This window comes from Rhinopithecus bieti, unplaced genomic scaffold (assembly GCF_001698545.2).
Source record: "Rhinopithecus bieti isolate Rb0 unplaced genomic scaffold, ASM169854v2 scaffold_26532, whole genome shotgun sequence".
Taxonomy (NCBI): domain Eukaryota; kingdom Metazoa; phylum Chordata; class Mammalia; order Primates; family Cercopithecidae; genus Rhinopithecus; species Rhinopithecus bieti.
The window spans coordinates 246,855-274,442 of NW_016812934.1; the positions used below are offsets into that span (position 1 = coordinate 246,855).

At 51.9% G+C, this 27,588-nt stretch overlaps 1 protein-coding gene across 1 annotated transcript; it reads left to right on the plus strand.

Annotated features, from left to right (window-relative positions):
• On the plus strand, positions 1-27,314 carry PLBD2 (phospholipase B domain containing 2). The gene is made up of 12 exons (XM_017847346.1): positions 1-342; positions 8,347-8,440; positions 12,181-12,339; positions 13,962-14,062; positions 14,272-14,486; positions 19,933-20,030; positions 22,353-22,513; positions 23,099-23,194; positions 23,461-23,532; positions 24,833-24,985; positions 25,638-25,800; positions 26,372-27,314. Exons 1-12 carry the CDS (start codon positions 53-55, stop codon positions 26,537-26,539), a joined length of 1,770 nt encoding a protein of 589 aa, XP_017702835.1. The 5' UTR covers positions 1-52; the 3' UTR covers positions 26,540-27,314.
• The last annotated feature ends 274 nt before the right edge of the window (positions 27,315-27,588 follow it).

Consider the following 27,588-nt stretch of genomic DNA (forward strand, 5'->3'; position numbering starts at 1 on the left):
CGGCCGGGCGCAGTCACGTGACCCAGGCTGCGGCGCGCAGCGTTGAGCCGTCATGGTGGGCCAGATGTGCTGCTCCTCCGGCAGCCCCCTGGCCCGGGCGCTGACGCGGGCGCTGGCGCTGGCCCTGGTGCTGGCCCTGCTGGTAGGGCTGTTCCTGAGCGGCCTGGCGGGGGCGATCCCGGCGCCGGGGGGCCGCTGGGCGCACAATGGGCCGGTCACCCCAGCCTCCCGCAACCGCTCGGTGCTCCTGGACGCCGCAACGGGCCAGCTGCTTCTGGTGGACGGCCGCCACCCTGATGCCGTGGCCTGGGCCAACCTCACCAACGCCATCCGCGAGACCGGGTAAGGGTTGGCCTGTCCTCACGCGGGGCCATCGGGGGAGGGGGTGCGTGGTGCCAGACCTCTCCTGTTACCAGGACCGGCCTTTTGCCAGGTGGGAGCGCCTGTTTCTCTGGGGGTCAGCTACTCCCGAGGCTGCAGCACCGCCCTGTGGACCAGGTCCCCTATTTGGGAGGGGGCCACTGCGGCATCCCTCACCTCATGGGTCCTATCCTTGCCTTCATCCAGTGGCGACAGTACTTCTGTCCCCAAGAGGCCAGTTCCCCACCACCGAGGTCGCAGTGCCTGCATCTGGACCAGGTCCATGGCTGGTGGGTAACTTCTATCCCCACGGGGACCAGCTCTCTTCCCCAGACTTTGCCCCCTCACCCCATGGAGGCCAGCGCCTGTCCCCAGGCGTGAGGGATGATGAGAACTCAGCAGGAGGCTAACTCTCACCTGCTTGGCTGTGGCTTGCTCGTGGGTGCCAGCCCTCTGCCTCCCTTCCAGTGCCAGGGCAGCAGGACTGAATCTGGGTTCCAGGCCAGTCCAAAAGCAGAGGGTCCCTAAAGTCACATAGACCCATTTAGTACCTTGCTAGGGCTCTGCTCCTCCCTTGTCTTCTGTGTCCTGGTCCAAGGGGAAGTCCTTGGCTGGATGCTGTGTTTGGCAGCCATGCTCTCCATCTTTATTGCTGGGATGCAGGCAATTCTGATGTGTGAGTCTCACCTAACTCCTCCGCCTGTCTGGGCTCCCGTTTCCCCATCTGTGGCCCAGATTTTGAGGATGCGCTCTAGTTGGGTGATCGTGTGCTGCAAGTTCTGTACAAGGGCTTGTGCCCATTCATTTATTTATTATCCTGATGGTTGGCCTTAGGGACACAACTGAGCAAGGTGGGGGTCCCTACTCAGTGGGAAAGACAGACAGCAGCAGAAGGGAAATCAGAGTCAGTGGGAGTGGGAAGGATCAGCTTCAAAGCCTTGTCAGCAGGGCCCAGGTGCTGGATCCAGGCTGTGCTGGGGGATCTTAGGGAACCCAGCGTGCATCCGTCATATCCTAGTGCCCAGATGATGCTAGGGAACCCTAGCACTAGGATATGCGCAGGATGTGGTCTGTGCTCAGACCACTGTGCCCCCTGCAGCAGAAAGGGCCTCCTCTCACTGCAGCCCCTATGCATTTTGCTGGCATGCATTGACCTCTGCAGGTGTTGGGGAGACACAGGATGCCGAGGACACCCCCATTCTGGTGGCACTTGGGGGGTACATCAAACAGATGTGAGATTTGAGGGAGATATTAGCTGCAGGCACAAGGGCGCTGGGTGGGGGTCAATCTGGGAAGGCTCCCAGAGAGATGAGGCCACAGAGTGAGCTGGCATCTGTGGAGGGAACTGAAGCTTTATGGCTGGCCTCGGGGGCCACCGGGACTCTGGGATCTGGTGACCCATTATTTGCTGACTCACTCATGTTTTTGGCCCTGCATAGCAGAATCAAGAGGGCATGACAGAACTGTGCAGGAGAGGAGGGGCAGGAGCGAGGCCCAGCATGGGCAGGGGGCTTTGGCCTCTGGAGGCCCCTGCTGGGCTGTGTTGCTCTTGACTATGGTAAACATGGAAGTGGAGAGAAGGCTTCCTTGATTGTGCTGGATGGAAAGTTCTTCCAGGCTCAGCCCCTCTGCTGTGTGACCTTGGGCAAATCCCTTCACTTCTCTGAGCCTGTTCCTTCATCTAAAGGTAGGGCCAAAAGGCTCATGGAAATTCACTGGGGTCACAGAAAGCACTGTTTGTTTATTTTTATTTGTATTTTATTTTTTGAGACATAGTTTCACTGTGTTGCCCAGCTGGAGTGCAGGGACACAGTCTTGGCTCACTGCAACCTCCGCCCCCTGGGTTCAAGCGATTCTTGTGTCTCAGCCTCCCGAGTAGCTGGAATTACAGATGTGTGCCACCACGCCCGGCTAATTTTTGTATTAGTAGAGATGGGGTTTCACCATGTTGGCCAGGCTGATCTTGAACTCCTGACCTCAGGTGATGTGCCCATCTCGGCCTTTCTGGCTTGTTTTCGGCACCCTCTCTCGTCCGCTCCTCTTATGCTCACATGCCCCTTTCCCTTTGAGTTTGCCAGCACTTGAGGCTCTGATGTGGGGAAAACCATACAGCGAGCCCCTTTTTATAGGCAGGAAACTGAAGTCCTCGGAGACAGCTGCTTGAGGACTCAGGGTCAGATGAAAGAAAGTCATAGGGGGTGTCCTGGCTCCTGATGAGCAGAATCTCTGATCTGTGGGGAACTCTGTGTCTTATTTCGGAGGGTGGGGGCAAGGATTTGATGCCTCTGTTCACTCGGAATTGGGAGGCCTCTTCCTTCCTGGTGAAATCCCCAGATTTTGCCACTGGGGATCCTGGGATTATCAGGATAAATTCTCCCTACTCCATAATCCTTTGTCTTTTTAGTTTTTAAAAAAGGTTTTTTGTTGTTGTTGTTGTTTTTCTTTTTTTTTTGAGACAGGGTCTCACTCTGTTGTCCAGGCTGGAGTGCGGTAGTGTGATCACGGCTCACTGCAGCTTTGAACTCCCGGGCTTAAGAAATCCTCCCACCTCGGCCTCCCAAGTAGCTCAGACTATAGATACGCACCCCCATGCCTGGCTAATTAAAAAAATTTTCTTTTTTAGAAACAGGGGTCTTGTCATGTTGCCCAGGCTGGTCTTGAACTCCTGGGCTCAAGTGATCCTCTCACCTTAGCATCCCCAAATGCTGGAATTACAGATGTGAGCCACTGTGCTCGGTACCTTCTTTCAGTTGTGCCATGTCTGACTTTGGGCCAACACCCCCACACAGCCTGGAAACATTTAGGATTTATTTGGTGCTTGGAGATCAGAGATGTCACTAGGAGCAGAACCTGCCTCAGTCTAGCTCTGGCTTTGGTCCTGGGGAAGCTGTATCCTCCAACCTTACTTTGTCTTCCTTCCCTGATCTGATCCCATTGACCAGCACCTTATCGATGAGGTTGCTTAAAGTAAATCACCATCCCATTGAGAGAGGCAGTGAATCAAAATAAGGGGGAATTAACAGATTAGTAAACGGGGAAGCATCCCAAATCCACCAACCAGCAGGCAAAACCAGTCCAGTAAAATGGATAAATAAGGCCCAGCTGTTTCTTTGAACAATCACAAGAGATGAATCTATACCATCGAGAATGAGAAAGGAGGCCGGGCACTGTGGCTCATGCCTGTAATCCCAACGTTTTGGGAGACCGAGACAGGAGGATGGCGAGAGGCCAGGATTTTGAGACCAGCTTGGGCAACATGGTGAAATCCTGTCTCTGCAAAAAATTTAAAAAGTAGCTGGGTGTGGTGGCGCATGCCTGTGGTCCCAGCTACTCGTTTGATCCTGGGAAGTTGAGGCTGCAGCCAGCTGTGATTGTGCTACTGCACTCCAGCCTGGGCAACAGAGTGAGACCCTGTCTCAAAAAAAAAAAAAAAAAGAAAACTTAGGCTGAGATAGGAGTGATAGACACAGATACGGGGGGCATCCCACATAATGGGGAGCGTCCAAGGCCATACTACACTGCGGAAGTGGGGTGCTGATATTTGTGAGATATTTGTGGCATCCTGCTCATATCAGTGGTCCGACTTTTTCAAATGTGGCTTCTTTCAAGAGGCACCTTGATTAGACTCTTGAGTCATCTTCGAGACATTAGCTGCCCTGGCATGAAATCGCAGCCCATAGATTTTCCAGGAAAAAAAAAAAAATTGAGGAAACAGATCTACTGCTGCCAACTTTTTGTCAAGCAAGTGCATTAAAAACAAAGCAGAGCAATATTTGTCAACCCCTGTCAGTGTTTATCTCATAAAAGACTGGCAATTTTAGAGCAAACAAGCAGAAAGGACATAGTCTCTGAATAAGGAGTAGTCTTCATTTGATTTATTTTTTTTGAGATAGGCTGCTCTGTTACCCAGGCTGGGGTGCAGTGGCATGATCTTGGCTCACTGCAACCTCCACCTCCCAGGTTCAAGTGATCTTCCTGCCTCAGCCTCCCTGGTAGCTGGGATTACAGGTGTGCGCCACTATACCCGGCTATTTTTTTTTCTTTTGGTAATTTTAATAGAGACGGGGTTTCACCGTGTTGGCCAGGCTGGTCTTGAACTCCTAATCTCAAGTGATCTGCCCACCTCAGCCTCCCAAAGTGCTGGGATTACAGGTGTGAGCTACTGTGCCTGGCTGAAGAGTAGTCTTTAATAAGTACATCTAGTTATAGATGCACTCTAAAGTGTTCTGACCAGGCACAGTGGCTTGTACCTGTAATGCCAGCACTTTGGGAGGCCGAGGCAGGAGGATTGCTTGAGCCCAGAGTTTGAGACCAGCCTGGGCAACCTGGTGAGACCCTGTCTCTGCAAAAAATATAAAAAATTAGCTGGGCATGGTGGTGCCTGCCTGTAGTTCCAGCCTCTCAGAAGCTGAGGTGGGAGGATTGCTTGAGTCCAGGTGAGGCTATAGTAAGCTATGATCACGCCACTGCACTCCAGCCTAGGTGGCAGAGTGAGACCCTATCTCAAACAAAACAAAACAAAACAAAAGAAAACAAATTTCTAGCAGTTTAGAAAGAGGGGATGGGATATGGGAAGTAAAAACCTCTCCCTACCGTTCTTCCTAGATATAAACATTTTTAGCTTCTTTTTTCTTTTTTTTTTGAGGTGGAGTCTCGCTCTGTTGCCCAGGCTGGAGTCAGTGGTGCGATCTCGAGTCACTGCAAGCTCCGCCTCCTGGGTTCACGCCATTCTTCTGCCTCAGCCTCCCGCGTAGCTGGGACTACAGATGCCGGCCGCCGCACCTGGCTAATTTTTTGTATTTTTAGTAGAGACGGGGTTTCACCGTGTTAGCCAGGATGGTCTCCATCTCCTGACCTTGTGATCCACCCGCCTCGGCCTCCCAAAGTGCTGGGATTACAGGCATGAGCCACCGCGCCTGGCCTTTTAGCTCGTTCTTCCAGAAATTTCTATGCATAAAGAGGCCTAAACCTTCTTCCATATATATAAATGTAGAGGCATATGTGGTGTGTGATGCATTTACATATGGGCTTAGCCGTGGCTACCATTTGGACTTCTCTACTTTTGTTTGAACTTCATCTCTGACCTCTTTGCTCATCAGCACATCAGTCTGCCACGGCGTGTGTGATTATTGTATCAGGCCCCTAACGGTGGGCGTTTCCGGAAGGCCCATCTTTTCTGGCTTTGGAGAAAAGTCCTGCTGTGAAGAAGGGCCCTTATGCCCATCTCTGCAGGGCTGTATGAGCATCCGGCCAGGGAATGGGTTCCTAACCGCTCGCTGCCCGTCTCCGGGGCCTCAGTGCCGAGGCCTTGGCTGAGCCTACCCTTGCTAGAAGGTGTGCCCTGGAGGAGGCCACTGGCCACTCAGTTACTACTGGAGCTCGTGACTGCAGTTTTTTTGGTTTTATGCAGTTTGTCCAAGGTCTCCTTTGATCCACTGCCAGCTTTTATCATGAGGGATCTGCATATTGTGCCCTGTTATAATCTTCCTCCCATCATCACATTCATCGGGTCTCCTCAAACTCCTACCCTCTCAGATTTTTTTTTTTTTTTTTTTTTTATGAGATAGCATCTTGCTCTGCTGCTTGGACTGGAGTACAGTGGTACGATCATAGCTCACTGCAGCCTCGACCTCCTGGGCTTACGCAATCCTCCCACCTTAGCCCCAGCCTCCTGTGACTATAGGCGAGCACCACCATACCTGGTTAATTTATTTTGTATTTTTTGTAGAGAGAGGGGGTCTCACTTTGTTGCCCAGGCTGGTCTCATACTCCTGGCCTCAAGTGATCCTCCCACGTCGGCCTCCCAAAGCACTAGGATTACAGGCATGAGCCACTGCGCCATCACCTCTCAGATTCTTGATGAGACAAATACTTAGTGAGTGCATAATGTGTGTTCTCTCCTGGCATATGCCACAGCAGTCCTCTGAAGGGGGAGTCACTCTGCCCGTTTTACAGATGAGAAAACCGAGGCCCCGAGAGGTAAAGCAGTTTGCCCAAAGGTACACAACCAAGAAGGGATCTACCCAGGGATTCAGACCAAGTTGGAGGGACCCCAAACCCAAACTCTTTGTCTTCCATTGTCCTTGAAATTTAAAATCTTAGTTTTTTTCTGTCCTTATCTGTGATATGTGAAGCATTAGCCCAAAGTTCATGGCTGTCACCTGCATTTGATAAGAACTATACCTCCTTGCCCCCAACACTCCCCCACAAACCTGAGTTGAGTTAGAGGCGCAGAGCATGCACTCAAGAATGTTAGTCTCAGCTCTGCTGCTTACCTGCTGTGTGACCTTGGGCAAATCACTTCATCTCACTGTGTTATGTGGGAGCCTCGGTTCCCTACATCTGTAAAATGGGGAGAATAAAACCCATGTCATAGGGTTGTTGGAATAATTTTTTTTTTTAGACAGAGTCTTACTCTGTCACCCCGGCTGGAGTATAGTGGCACAATCTTAGCTTACTGTAACCTCCCAGGTTCAAGCGATTCATGCCTCAGCCACCAGAGTAGCTGGGACTACAGGCACGCACCACCACACCCAGCCTGGGAGGCTGGAGGCTGCAGTGAGCCAAGATCATGCCACTGTACTCCAGCCTGGGTGACAGAGCAAGATGCTGTCTCAAAAAAAAAAAAAACACCGTGGCGCAGTGGCCTTAAGCTACTGTAAAGTAGCTTAACAAAGTGGCTATAATCCCAGCACTTTGGGAGGCTGACGTGGGCGGATCTCTTGCAGCCAGGAGTTCAAGACCAGCCTGGCCAACATGGTGAAACCCTGTCTCTACTAAAAATACACAAATTAGCTGGGTGTGGTAACTCACACCTGAAATCCCAGCTACTCCGGAGACTGAGGCAGGAGAATCAATTGAATCAAGGAGGCAGAGGTTGCAGGGAACTGAGATCATGCCAGTGTCCTCCAGCCTGGGGAACAGCCAGACTCTCTCAGGAAAAAAAAAAAAAAAAAAAAATGTAGTCTCAGACCCCATCGCAGAACTGATCAGAATCTGCCTTCTAACCAGGCCTTCGGGTGACCTGCATATGCAGCAGAGGTTGAGAAGCGCTCCTTCAGAGGAGTGGGAGCCAGCCTGCCTGGAAGTGAATCCTGCCCCTGCCAACTCTGACCTTTCAGGTGTATCCGCTAGTATTGGGCAGCAGTGCTGTGTGATAAACCAGCCCCAACCCAAGGGCTTAAACTCAACAACATTAATCCTCATGGATTCGTGGGGCTGCTGGGGCAGCTCTACTTCACGCTGCAGCTCTACAGACCGGGTGTGCTTGTGTGGCTCTCATATCCCTGGGACCAGTGGGCTGGCTGGGGCTTGTTCTTCCCATGGTGATGGCAGAGGCACAAAGGGGCAAGTAAGGCTTCCCGAAGGCTAATCTTATAACCAGCACGCTGTCACTTCCATCCACATCCCATTGGCCAAAGCAGGTCATGTGACACAACCAAGCCCAAATGAAGGAGCAGGGAAGGATACTTGGCCATTGGTGGAGGACTGTAGTCTCGTGGCAAAGGGCATGGACATAGGGGTGGTGGTGGCATGTGACATAAGTCTGTGTTAATTTCCTCTTCTGCAAGAGGGACAAGATGGGGACGATAACTCTGCCCACCTTATAGGATTATAGGATTATCACAGGGACTCAATGAGTTAATAGACATGAAAGTGACTAGAACATGGCTTGACACAGAGCTAACATCTCATCCTCAGTGGATGATAGCTGGTGTTATTGTGGGTGAGGGAAAGTAGATGGGTCCTGCATTTTTGGGGGAGGCTGTTGGTCAATATCTACAAAAATCAAAAATACATGTGCCCTTTGAGTCAGTAGTTCCTCTTGGAGGGATTTAATCCTGCAAGCTCACAAAGATGGACAGGCGGACATTCACGTGAGCGTCTACTGACCACTGTGTCATTTTCATAGTGTAAGCCTGGAGATGCCGTGTGTCTAGCTGGGGGCCTCTGCCACTGACGGATTGTCCCCTCCTTCCCCTCCAGGTGGGCCTTTCTGGAGCTGGGCACGAGTGGTGGATACAATGACAGCTTGCAGGCCTACGCAGCCGGCGTGGTGGAGGCTGCTGTGTCGGAGGAGGTAAGGGCCAAGGTGGGGACATGGGGCTCCCACCCTCCCCCACCCGCACCAGCGTGTTCCCCAGCATGCTTTTGAGATGTGTGCAGAGTAGGCCCCCCAGCTCCTGCCATAGCTCTCCATTTATTTGGGGAAAAAAAGTGGACACGTATTCTTTAGAAAATTACATTAGGGGGCCGGCCACTGCGCCTGGCTCTCACCCACTTCTGATATTGTCTGACTTCTTATAAAGCTCAATAACAAGTAAAGCAAAATAATACGTTATTCAGGGACTCATCGCATGCAGTAAAAGTAGCTTAACAAAAGTAAGGGAGTGGAAACAACTGGAATGCCCAGCTGCCGATGAATGGATACATGGAATGTGATCTATCATACAATGCAACATTATTCAGCTGTAAAAGGGAATGAAGGACTGACACATACCAGAACATGAAAGAACCTTGAAAACATGCTAAACGAAAAAAGCCAGCCACAAAAGGGCACATACTGTGTGATTCTATTTATATAAAATGTTCAGAATAAGCAAATCTACAGAGACAGAAAGCCGACTAGTGGGTGCCAGGGACTTGTGGGGAGTGACTGCTGATGGATATGGGGTTTCTTTCTGGGATGATGAAGAGGTTCTGGAGTTAGAGAGTGGTGATGGTTGCACAACTTTATGAATACATTACAAACCATGAATTGTACTTTTTTTTTTTTTGTTTGAGACAGAGTCTTCCTCTGTCACCCAGGCTGGAATGCAGTGGTATGATCTCGGCTCACTGCAACCTCTGCTTCCCAGGTTCAAGTGATTTTCCTGCCTCAGCCTCCCGAGTAGCTGGGATTACAGATGCGTACCACCACGCCCACCTAATTTTTGCATTTTTAGTAGAGGTAGGCTTTCGCCCTGTTGGCCAGGCTGGTCTCAAACTCCTGACCTTAGGTGATCTGCCCACCTCGGCCTCCCGAAGTTCTGGGATTACAGGCATGAGACACTGTGCCCAGCCAAATTGTACATTTTTTTTTTTTTTCAGATGGAGTCTCGCTCTGTCGCCCAGGCTGGAGTGCAGTGGCCGGATCTCAGCTCACTGCAAGCTCCACCTCCCGGGTTTACGCCATTCTCCTACCTCAGCCTCCCAAGTAGCTGGGACTACAGGCGCCCGCCAACTCGCCCGGCTAGTTTTTTTGCATTTTTTAGTAGAGACAGGGTTTCACTGTGTTAGCCAGGATGGTCTCGATCTCCTGACCTTGTGATCCGCCCGTCTCGGCCTCCCAAAGTGCTGGGATTACAGGCTTGAGCCACTGCGCCCGGCCTCAAATTGTGCATTTTTAAATGGTGAATTTTATGGTATGCTGACTATATCTCAATATAAATGAATGAATGAAAGGGTATGATAGCTACCACATTTAGGGTGGTGGGTGCCTCTAGGGGTAGAGGAGGCAGGGGCTTAGGGGATGCTCAATGGTATCAGTAACATTCTAGGTTTTAGTTTGGATGTTCATTTTATTATCATGCTTCATAACTTAGAATATGTTATATATTTTTTCTGTGTATCAGATAGTACCTAGTGTAATTTTCTTTTTCTTTTCTTTTTTTTTTTTTGAGACATAGTCTCGCTTTGTCACCTAGGCTGGAGTACAGTGGCGCAATCTCAGCTCACTGCAATCTCTGCCTCCCTGGGTTCAAATGATTCTCATGCCTCAGCCTCTGGAGTAGCTGGAATTACAGGCATGCACTACCATGCCTGGCTAGTTTTTACATTTCCAGTAGAGATGGGGTTTTGCCATGTTGGCCAGGCTGGTCTCAAACTCCTGACCTCAAGTGATTTGCCTGCCTTGGCTTCCCAGAGTGTTGGGATTACAGATACCGAGCCTCCTGGCCTAGGCTAGCCAGACATGCTAACCAGCACTGATGATGACTTTACAGAGACAGCCTGTCGTGTGTACCTCACAGTAAACACCTGACATTTTCCAGGGAATGCATAAATTACTGACTTTTCCATTGATGGCCTAACCAGCAGCCCAAAGGCAGAGCACCTGCCTGTAATCCCAGGACGTTGGGAGACTGAGGAGGGAGGATTGCTTGAGCCCAGGAGTTGGAGGCTGCAGTGAGCTAGGATTGTACCACTGTACTCCAGCCTTGTGACAGAATGAGACCTTGTCTCAAAAAAACAAAACAAAACCACCCAAAAAACAAAACAAGAAATAGGCAAAGCTGTGGAGTGACAGCCGTCTCCCATGCTGCAGATGGAGGCATGCATTGGGTCACCCAAGTTAGAAAATAATTTGACATCAACTTGTGGAGTTGAACCTGCATGTGCCCTAGGACCCAGCAGCCCTGCTACTTGGGTGTATACCCTAGAGGTGACCCACGGATGTGCATGAGGTGCTCAAAGCAGCCCCAAAGTGGGAGTCCTTAAAACGCCACAGGCAGGTGAATGGCTAACCGGGTGGAGGTGCACAGTGCAGCATGACAGAGCAGTGGAAATGAATGAATCTGAGATGCCTGGAGGTGAAGGGGAAAGAGCACGTCACGGAGGACAGCGTCTAGTGGGACACCGTTTTATAAAACTCATGCTGCTCCTTCTGACACCCAGTCACAGCTGTGGGTGGCCTCTGGGTCCTTAGTGTCTGAGGAAGTGGTCAGATGCTGGGCCAGGGCTGTTTTGGGTGCTCAGTGGTGAATGAGACATGGTTCAGTCTCTCAAGGGGCTCACAGCCTCCTGGGGACACTGAGGCAAGGGCACAAGTGGCTCTCATGTCAGGAATCCCAGGCCCATGTGCCAGGCACTTTGCCCACAATGTCTCACTGAGCCTTCACCCTAAACCTCTGAGGGAAGCATGTGTACCTCCCTGGATGGATGGGCAGGCTTGGGCCCAGAGAGGTGAAGCTACTTTCCCAAGGTCAGCCAGCCTGTCTACAGAGGAGGCACCGTTCAACCTCAGCTCTGTCTAACCCATGTCTTGCTCCTAACTGGTGTGCCCTGCTGCCTCCCCCTCCAGCCTGTGGGCTTCTTGTGGGTGGTAATATGTCTTGTCCCCAGCTATGTCCCCTGATCCCAGCCCAGAACATGGTATAGAACAGGCAGTGGGGAAATGCTGTGGAAGTCATGCAGGCCTGCATGGAGGAGGTGGTGTCTTCGTGGGCCTTGAAGGATGAACAGGATTTGGATGTGTTTCAGTGAGATGGTGATGGAGCAGCGGTTATGAAGCCATCAATCCTGAGACAGTGAGTGCTGCCACTCACTCACGGGGATGACCAGGCTATGTGGTCTTTTGTCCCCCAGCAGGCGAGCCTGGACTCATGCAGGTGGCATCTTGGTGGGAAGTGCAGAGGGCCACATGAGGTCTGGGTGAAACTGGCACGGCATTCTCTTGCCCAGTGGAGTCCGCAGGGGTATTGCTGTTTTGTTCCCTGCTGTGTCCTCAGTGCTTAGAATGGAACATAATAGGTACTCAGATAAAACATTCATGGATTGACTAACTGAACATGCATATAGATTGGGGTCCCCAGTAGCAGAGGTAGTGCCATCAGTTATAGGCTTTCCAGGCTAAAGGCTCTCAGGGCAACTTCCAGGGGTCTGGGGTCCCTAGTGGGGGCAGAGCAGGGCAGGGAGAGGAGCCTCCAGGGACAGGACAGCGTGAGCAAGGGCTCAGGTGGCCACACCAGCAGCCTGTACTCTGGGGCAGCCTGGGTGGGGGGCTCTCAGGGAAGAGAGCACCCCAGCTGCCCACCCCCACTTTGCCCACCCCCTACCCCGCAGCTCATCTACATGCACTGGATGAACACGGTGGTGAATTACTGCGGCCCCTTTGAGTACGAAGTTGGCTACTGTGAGAGGCTGAAGAGCTTCCTGGAGACCAACCTGGAGTGGATGCAGGAAGAGATGGAGTCAAATCCAGACTCAGCTTACTGGCACCAGGTGAGCCCAGCTGCCACGCTCGGTGGGAGGGGCCTTCCAGCTGGCTAGCCATCCTGTCCCCTGCTGTCCTGGCCAGCCTTGTGGCATGTCCAGCTGCCCAACCGCCCCTGTGTCCATCATCATCTCCATCCCTCCTAGCCGACCTGCCACTCATCCATCTGCCCAGTCTCCATCTGTCCACTTGTTGGAACTCCATCCATCCATCCTAGCCTACCTACTGTCAAAGAATGACCAAAAACAAATAGTCAATTGTTAGCACGGTGTTTTACTTGCATACACATGGCGTTTTACTTGTATACTTGCTTGGTAGATTGCTTACATTGGATGCAGGTAAAGACGGTATGAGAAAGAGGGGAAGGGGAAAACCAGAAAATCCCCGAAAGTCTGGACACGGTAAACTTTGTTTTTCTTTCCTTGAGCGAGCTGCTGATCAGCTGGCAGCTAACGGAGAGGCCGAGGCAGGCGCTCTGCCTTTGGGCCACTGGCTAGGCCTTCATTGGAACAGTCAGTTATTTATGGATTCCCTGGAAAATGTCAGGTGTTTACTGTGAGGTACACACGACAGGCTGTCTCTGTAAAGTGGCCATCAATGCCTGTTAGCATGTCTGCCTAGCCTAGGCCAGGTTTGCACCATTTTCCTCTGTAGAACTTCTCACAGTGCGCCCACCCACCTACTCACACTGTAAGACAGGCTTTTCTACCACCAACCCATCTACTTGTCCTTTCTGCACATCCACCACCCATGCATCCATCCATCCATCCATCCATCCATCCATCCATCCATCCATCCATCCATCCATGCATCCACCCATCCATGCATCCACCCATCCACCCACTCACCCATCTACCTATCCATCTGTTCACTCACTCATCCATCCATTCATTTACCCATCCATCCATCCATCCATCCATCCACCCACCCATCCACCTACTCATCTACATATCTATCCATTCACTCACTCATCCATCCATCCATCCATCCATCCATTTACCCACCCATTCATCTATCCATTCACCCATCTGTCCATCCATCATCCATCTATCCACCCACTCATCCACCTCCCGCCTGTCAACCCACCCACCTACCCATCCGTCCGTCCACCCACCCATCCATCCAACAACCCACCCATCCATCTTGCAGATGCTTACTAAGTGCCCAGTGTGCCTGGCCAAGGCCCCATGAGGGACACACTGATAATACTTCATGGTTATAGGGTGTTGAGGCAAAAGAATGATGATAGGGAGAAGTCAGATGCATGAGACAGGTGCCCGAGGCAGCAATACAGTCAGTACTGAACTCAGAACAGGAGCAGTTGGCCAGAGGCCAGGCTAGGCTTGGAGGCGTCCCAGAAGAGATGGCTTTTAAACTAGGCTCTTAAGTGGGGCTGATTTGGGGTTAACACAGGGCAGAGACATAGAGTTAATTCCTTGAAAGCAGGAGAGTGCTCATCATGGAGGGGTGGGTGGTAGTTTGGGGGAGTCAAGGCTGGCTGGAGTCTGGAGGGTACCCCTGGGCCTCCTGCTCTGTCTGAACCCCCAGGCCAGAGCCCCTCCCATTGAAGGAGAAGGTGTGAGCCTGGAGGAGAGGCCTCACCCTCCCTCTGCCCCTGCCCCTCCCCTAGGTGCGGCTGACCCTCCTGCAGCTGAAAGGCCTGGAGGACAGCTACGAAGGCCGTGTGAGCTTCCCAGCTGGGAAGTTCACCATCAAACCCTTGGGGTTCCTGTAAGTGCCACCCCCAGAGTGGACAGGGTGGGAAGAAGGGCCACACAGTCATAGTCGGACAGACCTGGGTTCCAGCATCAACCCTGCCACTGCCTGGCTCTGTGGCCTTGGAGCAGTCAGCTGACCTCCTAGAGCCTCAGCTTTCTCCTCTACAAAATGGGTACAAAACGGCAGGCATGGTAACCCTCTGGTGCCCTGGCCCTCCTCAGCCTGCTACAGCTCTCTGGGGACCTGGAAGACCTGGAGCTGGCCCTGAACAAGACCAAGATCAAATCTTCTCTGGGCTCCGGCTCCTGCTCCGCCCTCATCAAGCTGCTCCCTGGCCAGAGTGACCTCCTGGTTGCCCACAATACCTGGAACAACTACCAGCACATGCTGCGTGTCATCAAGAAGTACTGGCTCCAGTTCCAGGAAGGCCCCCGGGGTAGGTGGGTGTGGGTGTGTCTGGGGGATGAACGAGTAGGTGGGCACGCACGTGGGGAGTGGTCCTAGGAGTTGTGGGCCTTGGAAACCCTCCCAACACACAGAGTCACTGTAGGGACATTCCAAGAGTTCATCTTGTTTTTGTTGTTTTCTTTTTGAGTCAGTGTCTTGCTCTGGTGCCCAGGCTGGAGTGCAGTGGCAGTCGTGGCTTACTGCAGCCTTGACTTCCCAGGCTCAGGTTATCCTCCTGCCTCAGCCTCCCAAGTATCTGGAACTACAAGTGTGTAGCACCACACTCAGCTAATTTTTTAATTTTTTTATTTTTAAGAGATGGAGTCTCACTATGTTGCCCAGGCTTGTCTCAAACTCCTGGGCTCAAGTAATCCTCTTGACTTGGCCTCCCAAAGTACTGGGATTACTTATGTGAGCCACTGCACCCAACCAGTTCATCTTGTTTTACATGTTTATTGCCTTTTTTATTTTACCTATTGCTGCTTACCAAGTTACCCCAACATTTTAAACAACAACAGCTTCAATAACCACTATGTATTTTTTTGCTCCTGCCTCTGTGGGTCAGCTGGGTGGTTTTGGTTTTCTGGGCTGGGCCAGGCTGATCTTGGCTAGGCTCGCTGATGCATCTGCAGTCTGCTGGCAGGTCAGCTGGGGTGGGCTGGCTGGCTTGGGATGGCCTCTTCTCCTGCCTAGGGTTGATTGTCAGCCAGGGTGATGGGGACAGCTGGGCTGTGTGGTCTTTCATCAGCAGCAGGTGAGCACAGGCCTGTTCGTGTGGCATCGGGGCAGGATGTGGTAAAGGCCTCTTGAGGCCTTGGTGAAACTGACACAGCATTCTTTTCTTTTCATTTTGAGACAGAATCTTGCTCTGGTGCCCAGGCTGGAGTGCGGTGGCGTGATCTCAGCTAACTGCAACCTCTGCCTCCAGGGTTCAGGCAATTCTTCTGCCTTAGCCTCTTGAGTAGCTGGGACTACAGGCGTGCATCACCATGCCCAGCTAATTTTTGTATTTTTAGTAGAAACAGGGGTTTCCCATATTGGCCAGGCTGGTCTTGAACTCCTGACCTCAAGTGATCTGCCCACTTTGGCCTCCCAAAGTGCTTGGATTACAGATGTGAACCACCACACCTGGCTTGACACAGCATTTTTTTTTTTTTTTGAGACAGAGTCTTGCTCTGTCGCCTAGGCTGGAGTGCAGTGGCACAATCTCAGCTCACTGTGGCCTCTGCCTCCCAGGTTTAAGTGATTCTCTGCTTCAGCCTCCCAAGTAGCTGGGATTATAGAAACGTGCCACTGTATCTGGCTAATTTTTGTATTTTTAGTAGAGATGGGGTTTTGCCATGTTGGCCAGGCTGGTCTTGAACTCCTGACCTCAGGTGATACAGCCACCTCGGCCTCCTAAAGTACTGGGATTAAAGATGTGAGCCACCGTGCCTGGCTGACACAGCATTCTTTACCCAAATCAAGTCAGGTGGCCAGCCCAGACTCCAGAGATGGGAGAAAAGGCTCCACCATTTGCTGTGAGGAACTGCAGAGTCACATTGCACATGGCTTGGATGCAGGCATGGGAAGAATTAGAGCTGTTTTTGCAAACAACCAATTGCAAGGAGTGCATGAATACATTCTTCCTGTTAAATGTGAAAACTGGCTGGGCACAGTGGCCCATCCCTATAATCCCAGCGCCTTGGGAGTTTGAAGCAGGAGGATTGCTTGAGCCCAGGAGGTCGAGGCTTCAGTGAACAGTGATCACGCCACGACACCCCAGCCTGGGTGACAGTGCAAGACCTTGTCTCTAATAAAGAAAAAAACAGTTTACAGTCAAGGTCAAAGTCCTCTATAGTGCCATATCCTTCATCCTAGGCCCCAGCCTCAACCCCAGGTATACCACTGCCAAATGTTTGCAGTATCTCCTTCTTGGCCAAATGTAAAAACTTGATGGGACCAGGAGGTGGGGAAGTGTCCAGCCTTATTCATTGCTGATGGGAGTATGCATTAGCACAGCTACATTTAAGAGGAATCCAGCTGGCATCTAATAAAATTCAAAATCTGTCACTCCAGTGATCCAGCAATTCTGCGACTCCAGTCTGTCCCTAGAGAGGCATTCCGGCTTCTGCATGGGTGTGTATAAGCAAGTCCTGCTGCCACAGTGGTTTGGTGACAACCTAATGTCCATTCATTGAAATTTAAGTAAACTCTACATTGACATTTATACAGGAAATCGTGTACACTGTAAGTGTACAACTTGAATTTCTTGCATATGGAACACCTGTATATAGCATCCATCTGGAGAAACAGAACATTCCCTGCCCCTAGAAGCTTCTCTCGTATCCCTTTCCAGACACACCCCCACTCCAGCGTCATCTCTATCCTGATTTCTGGTTTTTTTTTTTTTTTGAAACAGTCTTGCTCTGTCACCCAGACTAGAGGGCAGTAGTGCAGTCTCGGCTCACTGCAACCTCCACCTCCTGGGTTCAAGCGATTCTTCTGCCTCAGCCTCCTGAGTAGCTGGGATTACAGGCACACACCACCACACCCAGCTAATTTTCTTATTTTTAGTAGAAATGGGGTTTCGCCATGTTGGCCAGGCTGGTCTTGAACAGCCAACGTCAAGGGATCCAACTGCCTATCCTGATTTCTCACAGTGTAGGTTTGGTTTGCCTGATTTTGAATGTCATGTGAATGGAATTGTGTAGTGTGTGCTCATTTGTTCTGCATGTCTGTGAGATTCATCTGTATTACTGTGTAGCTATAGGTCTATCATTCTCATTGCTATTTATCCATTAAAATTTTAATAGCTTTTAAAAACTGTATAAGTCATACAGGTATGTTATAGAACATTGGAGAATCCACCAAAACACTCTCACAATGAAAATCACTCGAACATTCCACAACCCAAAAGAGAAAATTTCTGTGAACATTTGGTTATGTTTTCTCCTAGACTTTAAAAAATGTACCTTGCCTGGCACAATGGCTCATGCCTGTAAACCCAGCACTTTGGGAGGCCGAGGCAGGTGGATCACTTGAGGCCAGGAGTTCAAGACCAGCCTGGCCAACATGGCAAAACCCCGTCTCTACTAAAAATACAAAAATTAGCTCGGTGTGGTGGTGCACACCTGTAATCCCAGCTACTAGGGAGGCTGAGGCCCCAGAATTGCTTGAACTGTGAAGGCAGAGGTTGCAGTGAGCCAAGATGGTGCCACTGTACTCCATCCTGGGCAACAAAGTGGGCCTCCATTTCAAAAAAACAAAAAATTTTGCAAGGATGGGCTTCATGCATGGAATGGGGTGCTATACCCATCATTGTAGTATTATACAGAAGAGTTTCACTGCTCTAAAATGTTTGCTGAGTTTTTTAAAAAGCGTAGTTCAGATTATACCATGTGAATTATTTGCGACTTCCTTCTTTTGACCACTAGGCTGCCTTGGAGAGTTGCTGGTACTGCCTTTTGGTCCACTACACATTTTGATTTTCAAATTATTTATTAATTTTGAGATAGGGTCTCGCTGTGCTGCCCAGGATGGTCACAAACTTCTAGCCTCAGGTGATACTCCTGCCTCAGTCTCCCAAAGCACTGGGATTTCAGATGTGAGCCACTGTGCTGGGTCCCACTGTGCTTTTTTTCTTTTCTTTTCTTTGTTTTAATTTATTGAGACAGAGTCTCACTCTGTTGCCCAGGCTGGAGTGCAGTGATACAATCTTGGCTCACTTCAACCTCCACCTCCCGGGTTCAAGCTATTCTCCCACCTCAGCCTCCTGAGTAGCTGGGACTACAGGCACGCACCCCCCTGTCTGGCTAATTTTAGATATAGGGTTTCACCATATTGGTGAGGCTGGTCTCAAACTCCTGGCCTCCTGACCTTGGCCTTCCAGAGTGCTGGGATTACAGGCGTGAGCCACCGTGCCCGGCCTAGTGGTCCCTTTCTTTTAAAGTGCAAAGACTTAATATAGAATAGATAATTCAGGCTGGATGCGGTGGCTCATGCCTATAATTGCAGCACTTTGGGAGGCCGAGGCTGGTGGGTCACTTGAGGTCAGAGTTTGAGACCAGCCTGCCCAACATTGTAAAACCCTGTCTCTACTAAAAATACAAAAATTAGCTGGACGTGATGGTGGATGCCTGTAATTGCAGCTACTCAGGAGGCTGAGGCAAGAGAATCACTTGAACCCAGGAGGCAGAGGTTGCAGTGAGCCAAGATTCCCCCCACTGCACTCTAGCCTGGGCAACAGAGCAAGATTCTGTCTCCAAAAAAAAAAAAAAAAAACACGAAAAACAAAAAACAAACCAAAAAAATTACACAAAGGATAATTCAGAGAGCTACACACAGAACTCTGGAGCACTGGAGGGAAGAGGCCTGGGTAAATCCCTCTTCAGCCATTTAACTGTTTAGCCTCTGCTAAGTTACTTAGCCTTTCTGAGTCTCAGATTTCCTTATCTGCAAAGTGGAGATGATAATTCCCTACCCCCGTATGCAGGGCGGTTGTAAGGAGTCAATTTATAAGATCACAGGGGTAATAAGCTCCCAGCATAAGTGTGAGGTCACAGGAGGCCTGCCGGAGACAGTGCGTAAAACCAGACTAGTACTTGTCAAGGGATAGGCTTCAGGTAGAAGGAATTCTAGGGCAGGAGTGAGGGTACCTGCAGGGGGTGGGCCTGTAATCCCAGCTACTCGGGAGGTTGAGGCAGGAAAAGCACTTACAACCGGGAAGTGGAGGTTGCAGTGAGCTGAGATCGCCCCACTGCACTCCAGCCTGGGCAATGAGAGCGAAACTGTCTCAAAAAAAAAAAAAAAAGGGTCCAGTGAACAAAATATCTGTTTATGTATCTATCTGACTATATATTTAGCACACACGCACATATGCGCACACATGCACGCGCACACGTGGGCGCACATACACACACACACACAGAGTTGTCCCTTGGTTTTGGGGAGGGGGTTGGCTCCAGGAGCCCCTGTGGAAGCTCAGGTCTCTTCTATAACACGGCCGACTGTTTACATATAACCTATGCATATCCTCCATATCCTATAATCATCTCTAGATTACTTATAATACCTAATACAATGTAAATGCTATGTTAATAGTTGTTATACTGTATTTTTAAAATTTATATTCTTTTTTAGTGTTGTTTCTTTTTAATCATGTTTTTTCCCTAGTATTTTTGGTCCTCAGTCCATTGAATCCAAGGCTGTGGTACCCAAGGACATGGAGGGCCAGCTGTGGAAGTTTTGCTGCTGGCTTTTATTTTTACTTGCACACATAGACACTTTTCTATGCCCAATGACCTCATTTGCTAAATGTCAAAAAGGACACAGTGGGGGCTTCCTCAGAGGCCTGCCTGTGCCCCACCTGGAGACCTGAGTCTTGTTAGGTAGGGTACAGGGGCCTCCACCTGGGCCTGTCTGACCAGCGTCCCTGGCTCGCTCTTCCCGCACAGGGGACTCCCCGCTGGTTCCCGGCAACAAGCTGGTCTTCTCCTCCTACCCCGGCACCATCTTCTCCTGTGACGACTTCTACATCCTGGGCAACGGGCTGGTGAGTCCCCTTCTCTCGTCTCCTCTGTTCCTGGGGTGTTTGTCACACAGCGGCTCTGAGCCGGCAGGATTGATTCCTGCAGCAAGTGGGGACCAGGCTGCAGCCCAGTGCTGGGTGCCATGTAGGAGCCAGGGGTGCAGCGGAGGACCAGGTGGATGCTGCCCCACCTGCCATTCAGAGCCCAGACTCGCCCTTCCCCTGCTCTGGGGACTTGGACCACCACAAGGGCGTGTTTAAATGTAGACCCCCAGGCCCCGCACAGGGCCCCCAGAACCTGCAGATGGCCTGGGACTCTGCATGTAACCCTGGTTGTCAGGAAAGGCTGGACTTGGGGATGTTTGGGACTATCCCTGACCTCAGTGACCTCCCTTGTTTTTATGTATTCAGGATAACTGTGCCCCTGCATCCCCAACGCTTCTCTCTCCTCCTGCCTCCCTCTTGCTTTCCTCAGAGCCCCTCTGACCTGACCAGGTTTGCTGAATAGAGGCTGTTTACAGTGTGTTGTTTTCATCTTTTTTCCTGGCTGGGGTCCAGACTTGTTTAGAAATCTGTCCCTGGAACTCCTCGCTGAGAAAGTGAACCCTTTGATCTCCAGGGCAACGCTACAGAGGAGAAAAAACATCACTCTGAAAAACACCCTTAGCACAGAGAACGCCAGCTGCCTGCGGGGACGGGAGGGCAGGGACTCTTCTTCTTGTCTGATCCCTTGCTTTTTTCTGAGTGTGGAATGAGGCAAGAGAGGGCCAGGCAGTGGGTGAGGTAACCCCCATGCTGTGGCCCAGGTGGGGAAGGGGGCTGAGGCAGCTGGGGAGGGACACATGAAATGGTTCCACCTGATTACCAGGAAAGGGTCCAGGCAGGAAACTTCACTTCCATCAGGGTCCCTAACCGTTTTTGTGCCATAAACCCCTTGGGCAGTCCAGGAAGCTGGTGACCCTCTTCTCAGAATGGTGTTTTAATTTTTATTATTTATTAATTTTTTTCATAGAGATAGGGTCTCGCTCTGTCACTCAGGCTGGAATGCAGTGGTGTGATCACAGCTCACTGCAACCTCCCACCTCCTGGGTTCAGGCGATCCTCCCACCTCAGCCTCCTGAGTAGCTGGGACTACAGACACATGCCACCATGCTCAGCTAATTTTTACATTTCTTGTAGAGATGAGGTCTCACTATATTTCCCAGGCCAGTCTCGAACTCCTGGGTTCAAGGGATCCTCCTGCCTCAGCTTCCCAAAGTGCTGGGATGATAGGTGTGAGCCACTGTGCCTGGCAGAGTAGTGTTTTTAGATGCATAAACCAAAATGTATAAGATTATGGAGGAAACTAATTATAGTGAAATATAGTTATCAAAACATAAGTAAACTTTTAGTATGTATGTGTTGCTTTATTAACACACTGAATAATAAGATCCAGTAGCAGGTGTGATAAATACCGTAAGTTAGAAGAAGCAAGGTGCATGAATGATACTTTAAGGTATGTACAGCCTTGTTAATCTGATGGAAAAACATCTGTGATTTCTGATAGTGACAGTCCCAGTGACTGCTAATACCATTGTGGTGTGTCACGTTAACAGTGGAAGGAAATACTAAATTTCAGGATTTTTTTTTTTTCAGAGATAGGATCTCACACTGTCATGCAGGCCTGAGTGCAGTGGCATGACCACAGCTCTCTGCAGCGTCTATCTCCGCAGCCTCAAGCGATCCTCCCATTTCAACCTCCCAAGTAGCTGGGACTATGGGTGCCTGCCACCATGCCTGGCTAATTTTTTTATGTTTTGTAGAGACGGGTTTTGCCGTGTTGCCCAGGCTGGTCTCGACCTCCTGGGCTCAAGCAATCTGCCCCTCTTGGCCTCCCAAAGTGCTGGGATTACAGGCCTGAGCCACTGTGCCCAGCCCTTTTTTTCCTCTTTAAAGAGAAAATAAAAAATCACATTTATGGATATGGCTATCTTTGAGCTGTTTTCAGCTTTTTGTTGTTGTTGTTGGTGGTGGTGGTGGTGGTGGTGTTTTTTTGTTGTTGTTTTTTGTGGGTTTTGTTTTTTGTTTTTTGTTTTAGATAGGCTCTCTGTTTCCCAGGCTGGAGTGCGGTGGCGCAATCTCAGCCCACTACAACCTCCGTCTCCCAGGTTCAAGCAATTTTCATGCCTCAGCCTCCCTAGTAACTAGGATGGCACTCCATGCCATTGCCATGGCACTCCAGCCTAGGCAAGAGTGAGACTCCATTTCAAAAAAAAAAAAAACAACTATGAGCCATGACTGATGAAGTACTGCCACTTGGTGGCAGCATGCCTAGGCTATGCAACGGTCCCCTTGACCTTCCCACAGGTAACACTGGAGACCACCATTGGCAACAAGAACCCAGCCCTATGGAAGTATGTGAGGCCCAGGGGCTGTGTGCTGGAGTGGGTACGCAACATTGTGGCCAACCGCCTGGCCTCGGATGGGGCCACCTGGGCAGACATCTTCAAGAGGTTCAACAGCGGCACGTGAGTGGGCTTCTGGCCCCGTGGCTTCCCCTGCACCAAGAAATAGACCAACCTCCCCTTTAACACTCAGACCCCCAGGGACCAGATGTGGCACCCGGGCCACACACCCCATGCCCTCCTTTGTTTCATACATGGGGAGACTGAAGCTAGGGAAGGAAAGGATTTGCCCCTCCCCTGCAGGCTCCTCAGCCTAGGAAGCAGTGCCTTGGTGGCAGTACAGGAAGAGCACCTGGAACCTGAAGACTCTCAAGGGGACAGCGGGGAGGGCTGTTTGAGGAGGTGGACGTGGGTGGGTGGCAGGGCCTGTGAGCCAGAGACACTGGAACTGGGCAGTGCAGGTCTTACAACATCCAGCAGAGCAACTGACCTAGGGAGCCATAGAATATTCTGGAACAGTCAAGCAGCATGACGAGAGAGGAGTTTGTGGATACCTGGTCATGCTGCAGTGTCAGGGTGTCAGTTGAATGGCCGGACACCCCCAGGCCCACTTCCTGTGATTCCTAGCTGAGTGGGACACTGTGGGGCAGGGAAAGCTGGGGAGGTGGCCCCAGGCTCCGTTCAATCCTCCTTCCCCCTGCCCGGCAGGTATAACAACCAGTGGATGATTGTGGACTATAAGGCGTTCATCCCGGGTGGGCCCAGCCCCGGGAGCCGGGTGCTCACCATCCTGGAGCAGATCCCGTGCGTATCCTGGGAGGGAGGGGGTGGGGGCTCGGGGCAGAGGGGACTGCCAGGGTGAAGGCCCAGAGCCATGCTGGCACTGTGCAGTAAGGGAATGATCTCAGGAGGTTGTGGCTGCAAGAGAAGGTGTCCCTGGTGGGGGCTGAAGTTCAGGACTTAATCCTTCCCCCAGCCAATGGGGAGCAATCAGGGCTCCCCGAGCAGGGCAGTGCCCACAGGAGCCCCTCTTCTGATCACCTCCACCCCATCTCTCTTCTCGGTCTCAGCGGCATGGTGGTGGTGGCCGACAAAACCTCGGAACTCTACCAGAAGACCTACTGGGCCAGCTACAACATACCGTGCGTGCCTTCTCACCCCGCTCCCCGTCACCCTCCAGGGCATCCACCTTACTCCTTGCCCAGCTCCTTCCTAGGCAATATTTTTAAACCCACAGAACGAAGAATCCCAGCCTACCCCCTTTTCTGGCCAGGAGAGCCCAGACAGTTTGGCAGTGTAGTTGCGTGGCTTAGGTCAGCATCCATGTGACCTCTGGTTCTAACACCCAGAGCAGGGTGGTGTGGGATGGCCAGGCTCAGGGACTGACCCCTGCCAGGGTCTCTGACTGGATCTGCCTTACTGGGTTATACAGCCGTCACCTCCTGAGGCTTACTTACTTTACCTGCATTTTCTCATTTGACTCTTAAAACTGCCACATGTGGTCACTAGAGTTCCTGTTCTCATCTCACAGATGATGAAACTGAGGCCCTGAGAAAGTACCTCACTTTCCCAAGTTTCCCCTGTTGGCGAATGGTGAAGGCAGGATTTGTGTTTTGTTTTGAGACAGAGTCTCGCCCTGTCACCCAGGCTGGAGTGCAATGGCACAATCTCAGCTCACTGCAACCTCCGCCTTCTGGGCTCAAGCGATTCTCTTGCCTCAGCCTCCTGAGTAGCTGGGCTTACAGTCGCCAGCCACCATGCTTGGCTAATTTTTCTATTTTCAGTAGAGACAGGGTTTCACCATGTTGGCCAGGCTAGTCTCAAACTCCTGACTCAAGTTATCCGCCTGCCTCGGCCTCCCAAAGTGCTGGAATTACAGGTGTAAGCCACTGCACCCAGACTGAAGGCACGATTTGAAGCCCTGTCTTTTGGGCCCCCGAACCCAAGCTTGGCCACTCCACCAAGCCACCCCCCAGCACAAATGGAAGACATTATTCTTATCTCAAATGGCATAGTTTTTTTTTTTGTTTGTTTTGTTTTGTTTGAGACAGTCTCGCTCTGTCGCCCAGGCTGGAGTACAATGGCGCAATCTCGGCTCACTGCAACCTCTGCCTTCCTGGTTCAAGTGAGTCACCTACCTCAGCCTCCTGAGTAGCTGGGATTACAGGCACATACCACCGTGCCTGGCTAATTTTTGTATTTTTAGTGGAGATGGGGTTTCACCATGTTGACCAGGCTAGTCTCGAACTCCTGACCTCAGGTTATCTGCCCCCCTTGGACTCCCAAAGTGTTGGGATTACAGGCATGAGCCAATACGCTGGGTTCGAATGTCATAGTTGTAAGTGATAATGTCCTGGTGTGACTGCCCCTCCCCTCCCTGGCCACAACCTTGGCTAAGTGAGGCCAGTGGGGGTCATGGGTGACCATCCTTGTCCCCGGCAGGTCCTTCGAGACTGTGTTCAATGCCAGTGGGCTGCAGGCCCTAGTGGCCCAGTATGGGGACTGGTTTTCTTATGACGGGAGCCCCCGGGCCCAGATCTTCCGGCGGAACCAGTCACTGGTACAAGACATGGACTCCATGGTCAGGCTGATGAGGTAGGTGCTGGTTGGGTGGTGGGTTGGGGAGAGGGAGGCCACAGGAACACAGAACTTCCTGTGTGCTCTTTGTACCAACTCATTCAAACTTTGCCGCCAGCCCCAGTGGGCCAGGAGGGGGTGGTCAGATGTTGGACACCAGTGCAGCAGCTCGGTGGCCGTGCTCCACTTGGGTCCTGTCACAGTCCCCATAGCTAAGGGAGGATACTAGACATCTCTTGAGTGACCTGTACTGCTGGGCACTATGCTTGGTACCAGAAACAACAGGTAGAAAACCTGTGCCCCACTGTCCTGTCTCTTGGGTGGTGCAGAAATCCATCAAGTTCTTGCACTGGTGTCAATGTGTAAAGATGGCTGTGTTCCAAGAGAGGCTATCCAGGGACAAGCGGGTGCCTCACCTGGCTGGGGTGGTGGCATGGAGTTCTTCCCTGAGGATGGGTGCCTGAGCAGACAGCTGAATAATGGAGGCAGAGTGACTTAGGTGAAGGGTCCGGGCCCTAGGCAGAGGAACTGTCGGGGGCAGTGTGCAGTGGGAGGGGCTCATCAGGCTGAAGGCTGGCGGCTGTTAACTGGGCTGCCCGTGAGGATTTGGGCCCCTGTCTTAGCCTCTCCTTCCTGGGATGACTGATGTTCCCTCCTTTTCCCCATCTAGGTACAATGACTTCCTCCATGACCCTCTGTCACTGTGCAAAGCCTGCGACCCACAGCCCAATGGGGAGAACGCTATCTCTGCCCGTTCCGACCTCAACCCGGCCAATGGCTCCTACCCTTTCCAGGCCCTGCGCCAGCGCTCCCATGGGGGCATCGACGTGAAGGTGCTGCCTCCTCCCTAGGCCTGGAGGCTGGGGACCTGAGGGCTGTGGGTGGGGGGAGTCACCATCACCAGTTTGGGGGAGGAGACAGGTTGGGGCAAAGCTGATGGCGGGGCAGGAATCACAGTCGGAATTGGGCTGTGGTTGGGGTCACAGTAAAGGTGACAGTATGGGTTGGGCATGGTGGCTCACACCTGTAATCCCAGCACTTTGGGAGGCCCAGGTGGGCAGATCACTTGAGGTCAGGAGTTTGAGGTCAGCCTGGCCCATATGGTGAAAACCCATCTCTACTAATAATACAAAAATTAGCCGGGCATGGTGGCGGGCATCTGTAATGCCAGCTACTCAGGAGACTGAGGCATGAGAATTGCTTGAACCTGGGAGGCAGAGGTTGCAGTGAGCTGAGATCATGTCACTGCACTCCAGGCTGGGTGACAGAGCAGAGACTCAAAAAAAAAAAAAAGTGTGACAGTAACGAATTGGGCTGTGGGGTCAAGGTCAGGGTAGGAGGCTGGGCGCCTGGATTGGGGCAAGCCAGGGCGCCTAATCAGCTGCGGCTCTGCCCTGTCCCCAGGTGACCAGCATGTCGCTGGCCAGGATCCTGGGCCTGCTGGCTGCCAGCGGTCCCACGTGGGACCAGGTGCCCCCGTTCCAGTGGAGTACTTCGCCCTTCAGTGGCCTGCTGCACATGGGCCAGCCAGACCTCTGGAAGTTTGCGCCTGTCAAGGTTTCGTGGGACTGAGGCTCTGTCCCTGCTCTGCTGCTTTCACCCCTGCTGACCCTCGGCAGGGCCACCCCGTCTCAAGGCCACCGGACCTCCAACCCCAGCCCCTTCTGGGGGCTTTGTTCTCTGATCTGGGGTCTGAATCATCTCCTCCTAGGGTGGGGCACGAACCTGATGGGGCTCAGAACTGACTCCCTCTCTTCCCCGAGGTGGGTGGGCACCGCGGAGTCTCCTCTGCCCCACCCTGCATCTCCCACTCTCTGTTTCTCTGTTTCCTGCTGCTGCTCTCTCGATCTCATTCCCACCTCTGGGACCCCTTCCTCGTGCTTCTCCTTCCTGGGGGCTTGGGAAGGTCCTGGGGTCAGACTCTGGGGCTCCCATGGGGGTGGGAGGAGCCTTTTCCAGCACCTCCTCCCAGCTGCATTCCCACGGGTGGCCCTGGAGCTGGTGAGTTTTGTCTGGGCATTGTCTCTGGCTGGCGTTGCTCCTCCCAGCTCTGGCCCCTCTGCTCCCTCAGGAAGCAGTCCCTTCGACTCCCTTTCTGGACAGCTTCCTTGAGGACAGAAACTTGAAAACAAACACAAACCAAAGTTTCTGGCCATCTGTGGCTGGAGGGTTCTGAATGTCCTCTCTCCATGTCAGGCAGAGGGTCAGCCCCCATGCTTCTGCCTAAGGCCCCCACCCCACCCCACCCCACCCCAGGCCTGTCCCTCACCTCAGGGACGTGCCCACAGCGCCCTGATGGAGGAACCAGGCTGCAGGCTGTGCCACCATTAAACAAGAGTGGCTCTGGCCCCGTGCTGTGCTTCTTGGGGTGGCAGGGAAGCCGGGGTCAGCGCCTTTTTTCCTCTCAGGTTTGGGTTCTGTGCCATCATCCCCCATGCAGCCTCCTGTACAGCCCTCTGTCTGTCCTTCTATCCATCTGCCAGCATACTCACCCGCCATCCATCTGCACAGCCTCCCACCCACCCATCCATCTTCCATCCGTCCATCCACCTACCTATCCATTTATCATCCATCCACCCCACCATCCACCCACCCACCCACCCATCCACCCATCCAACCAT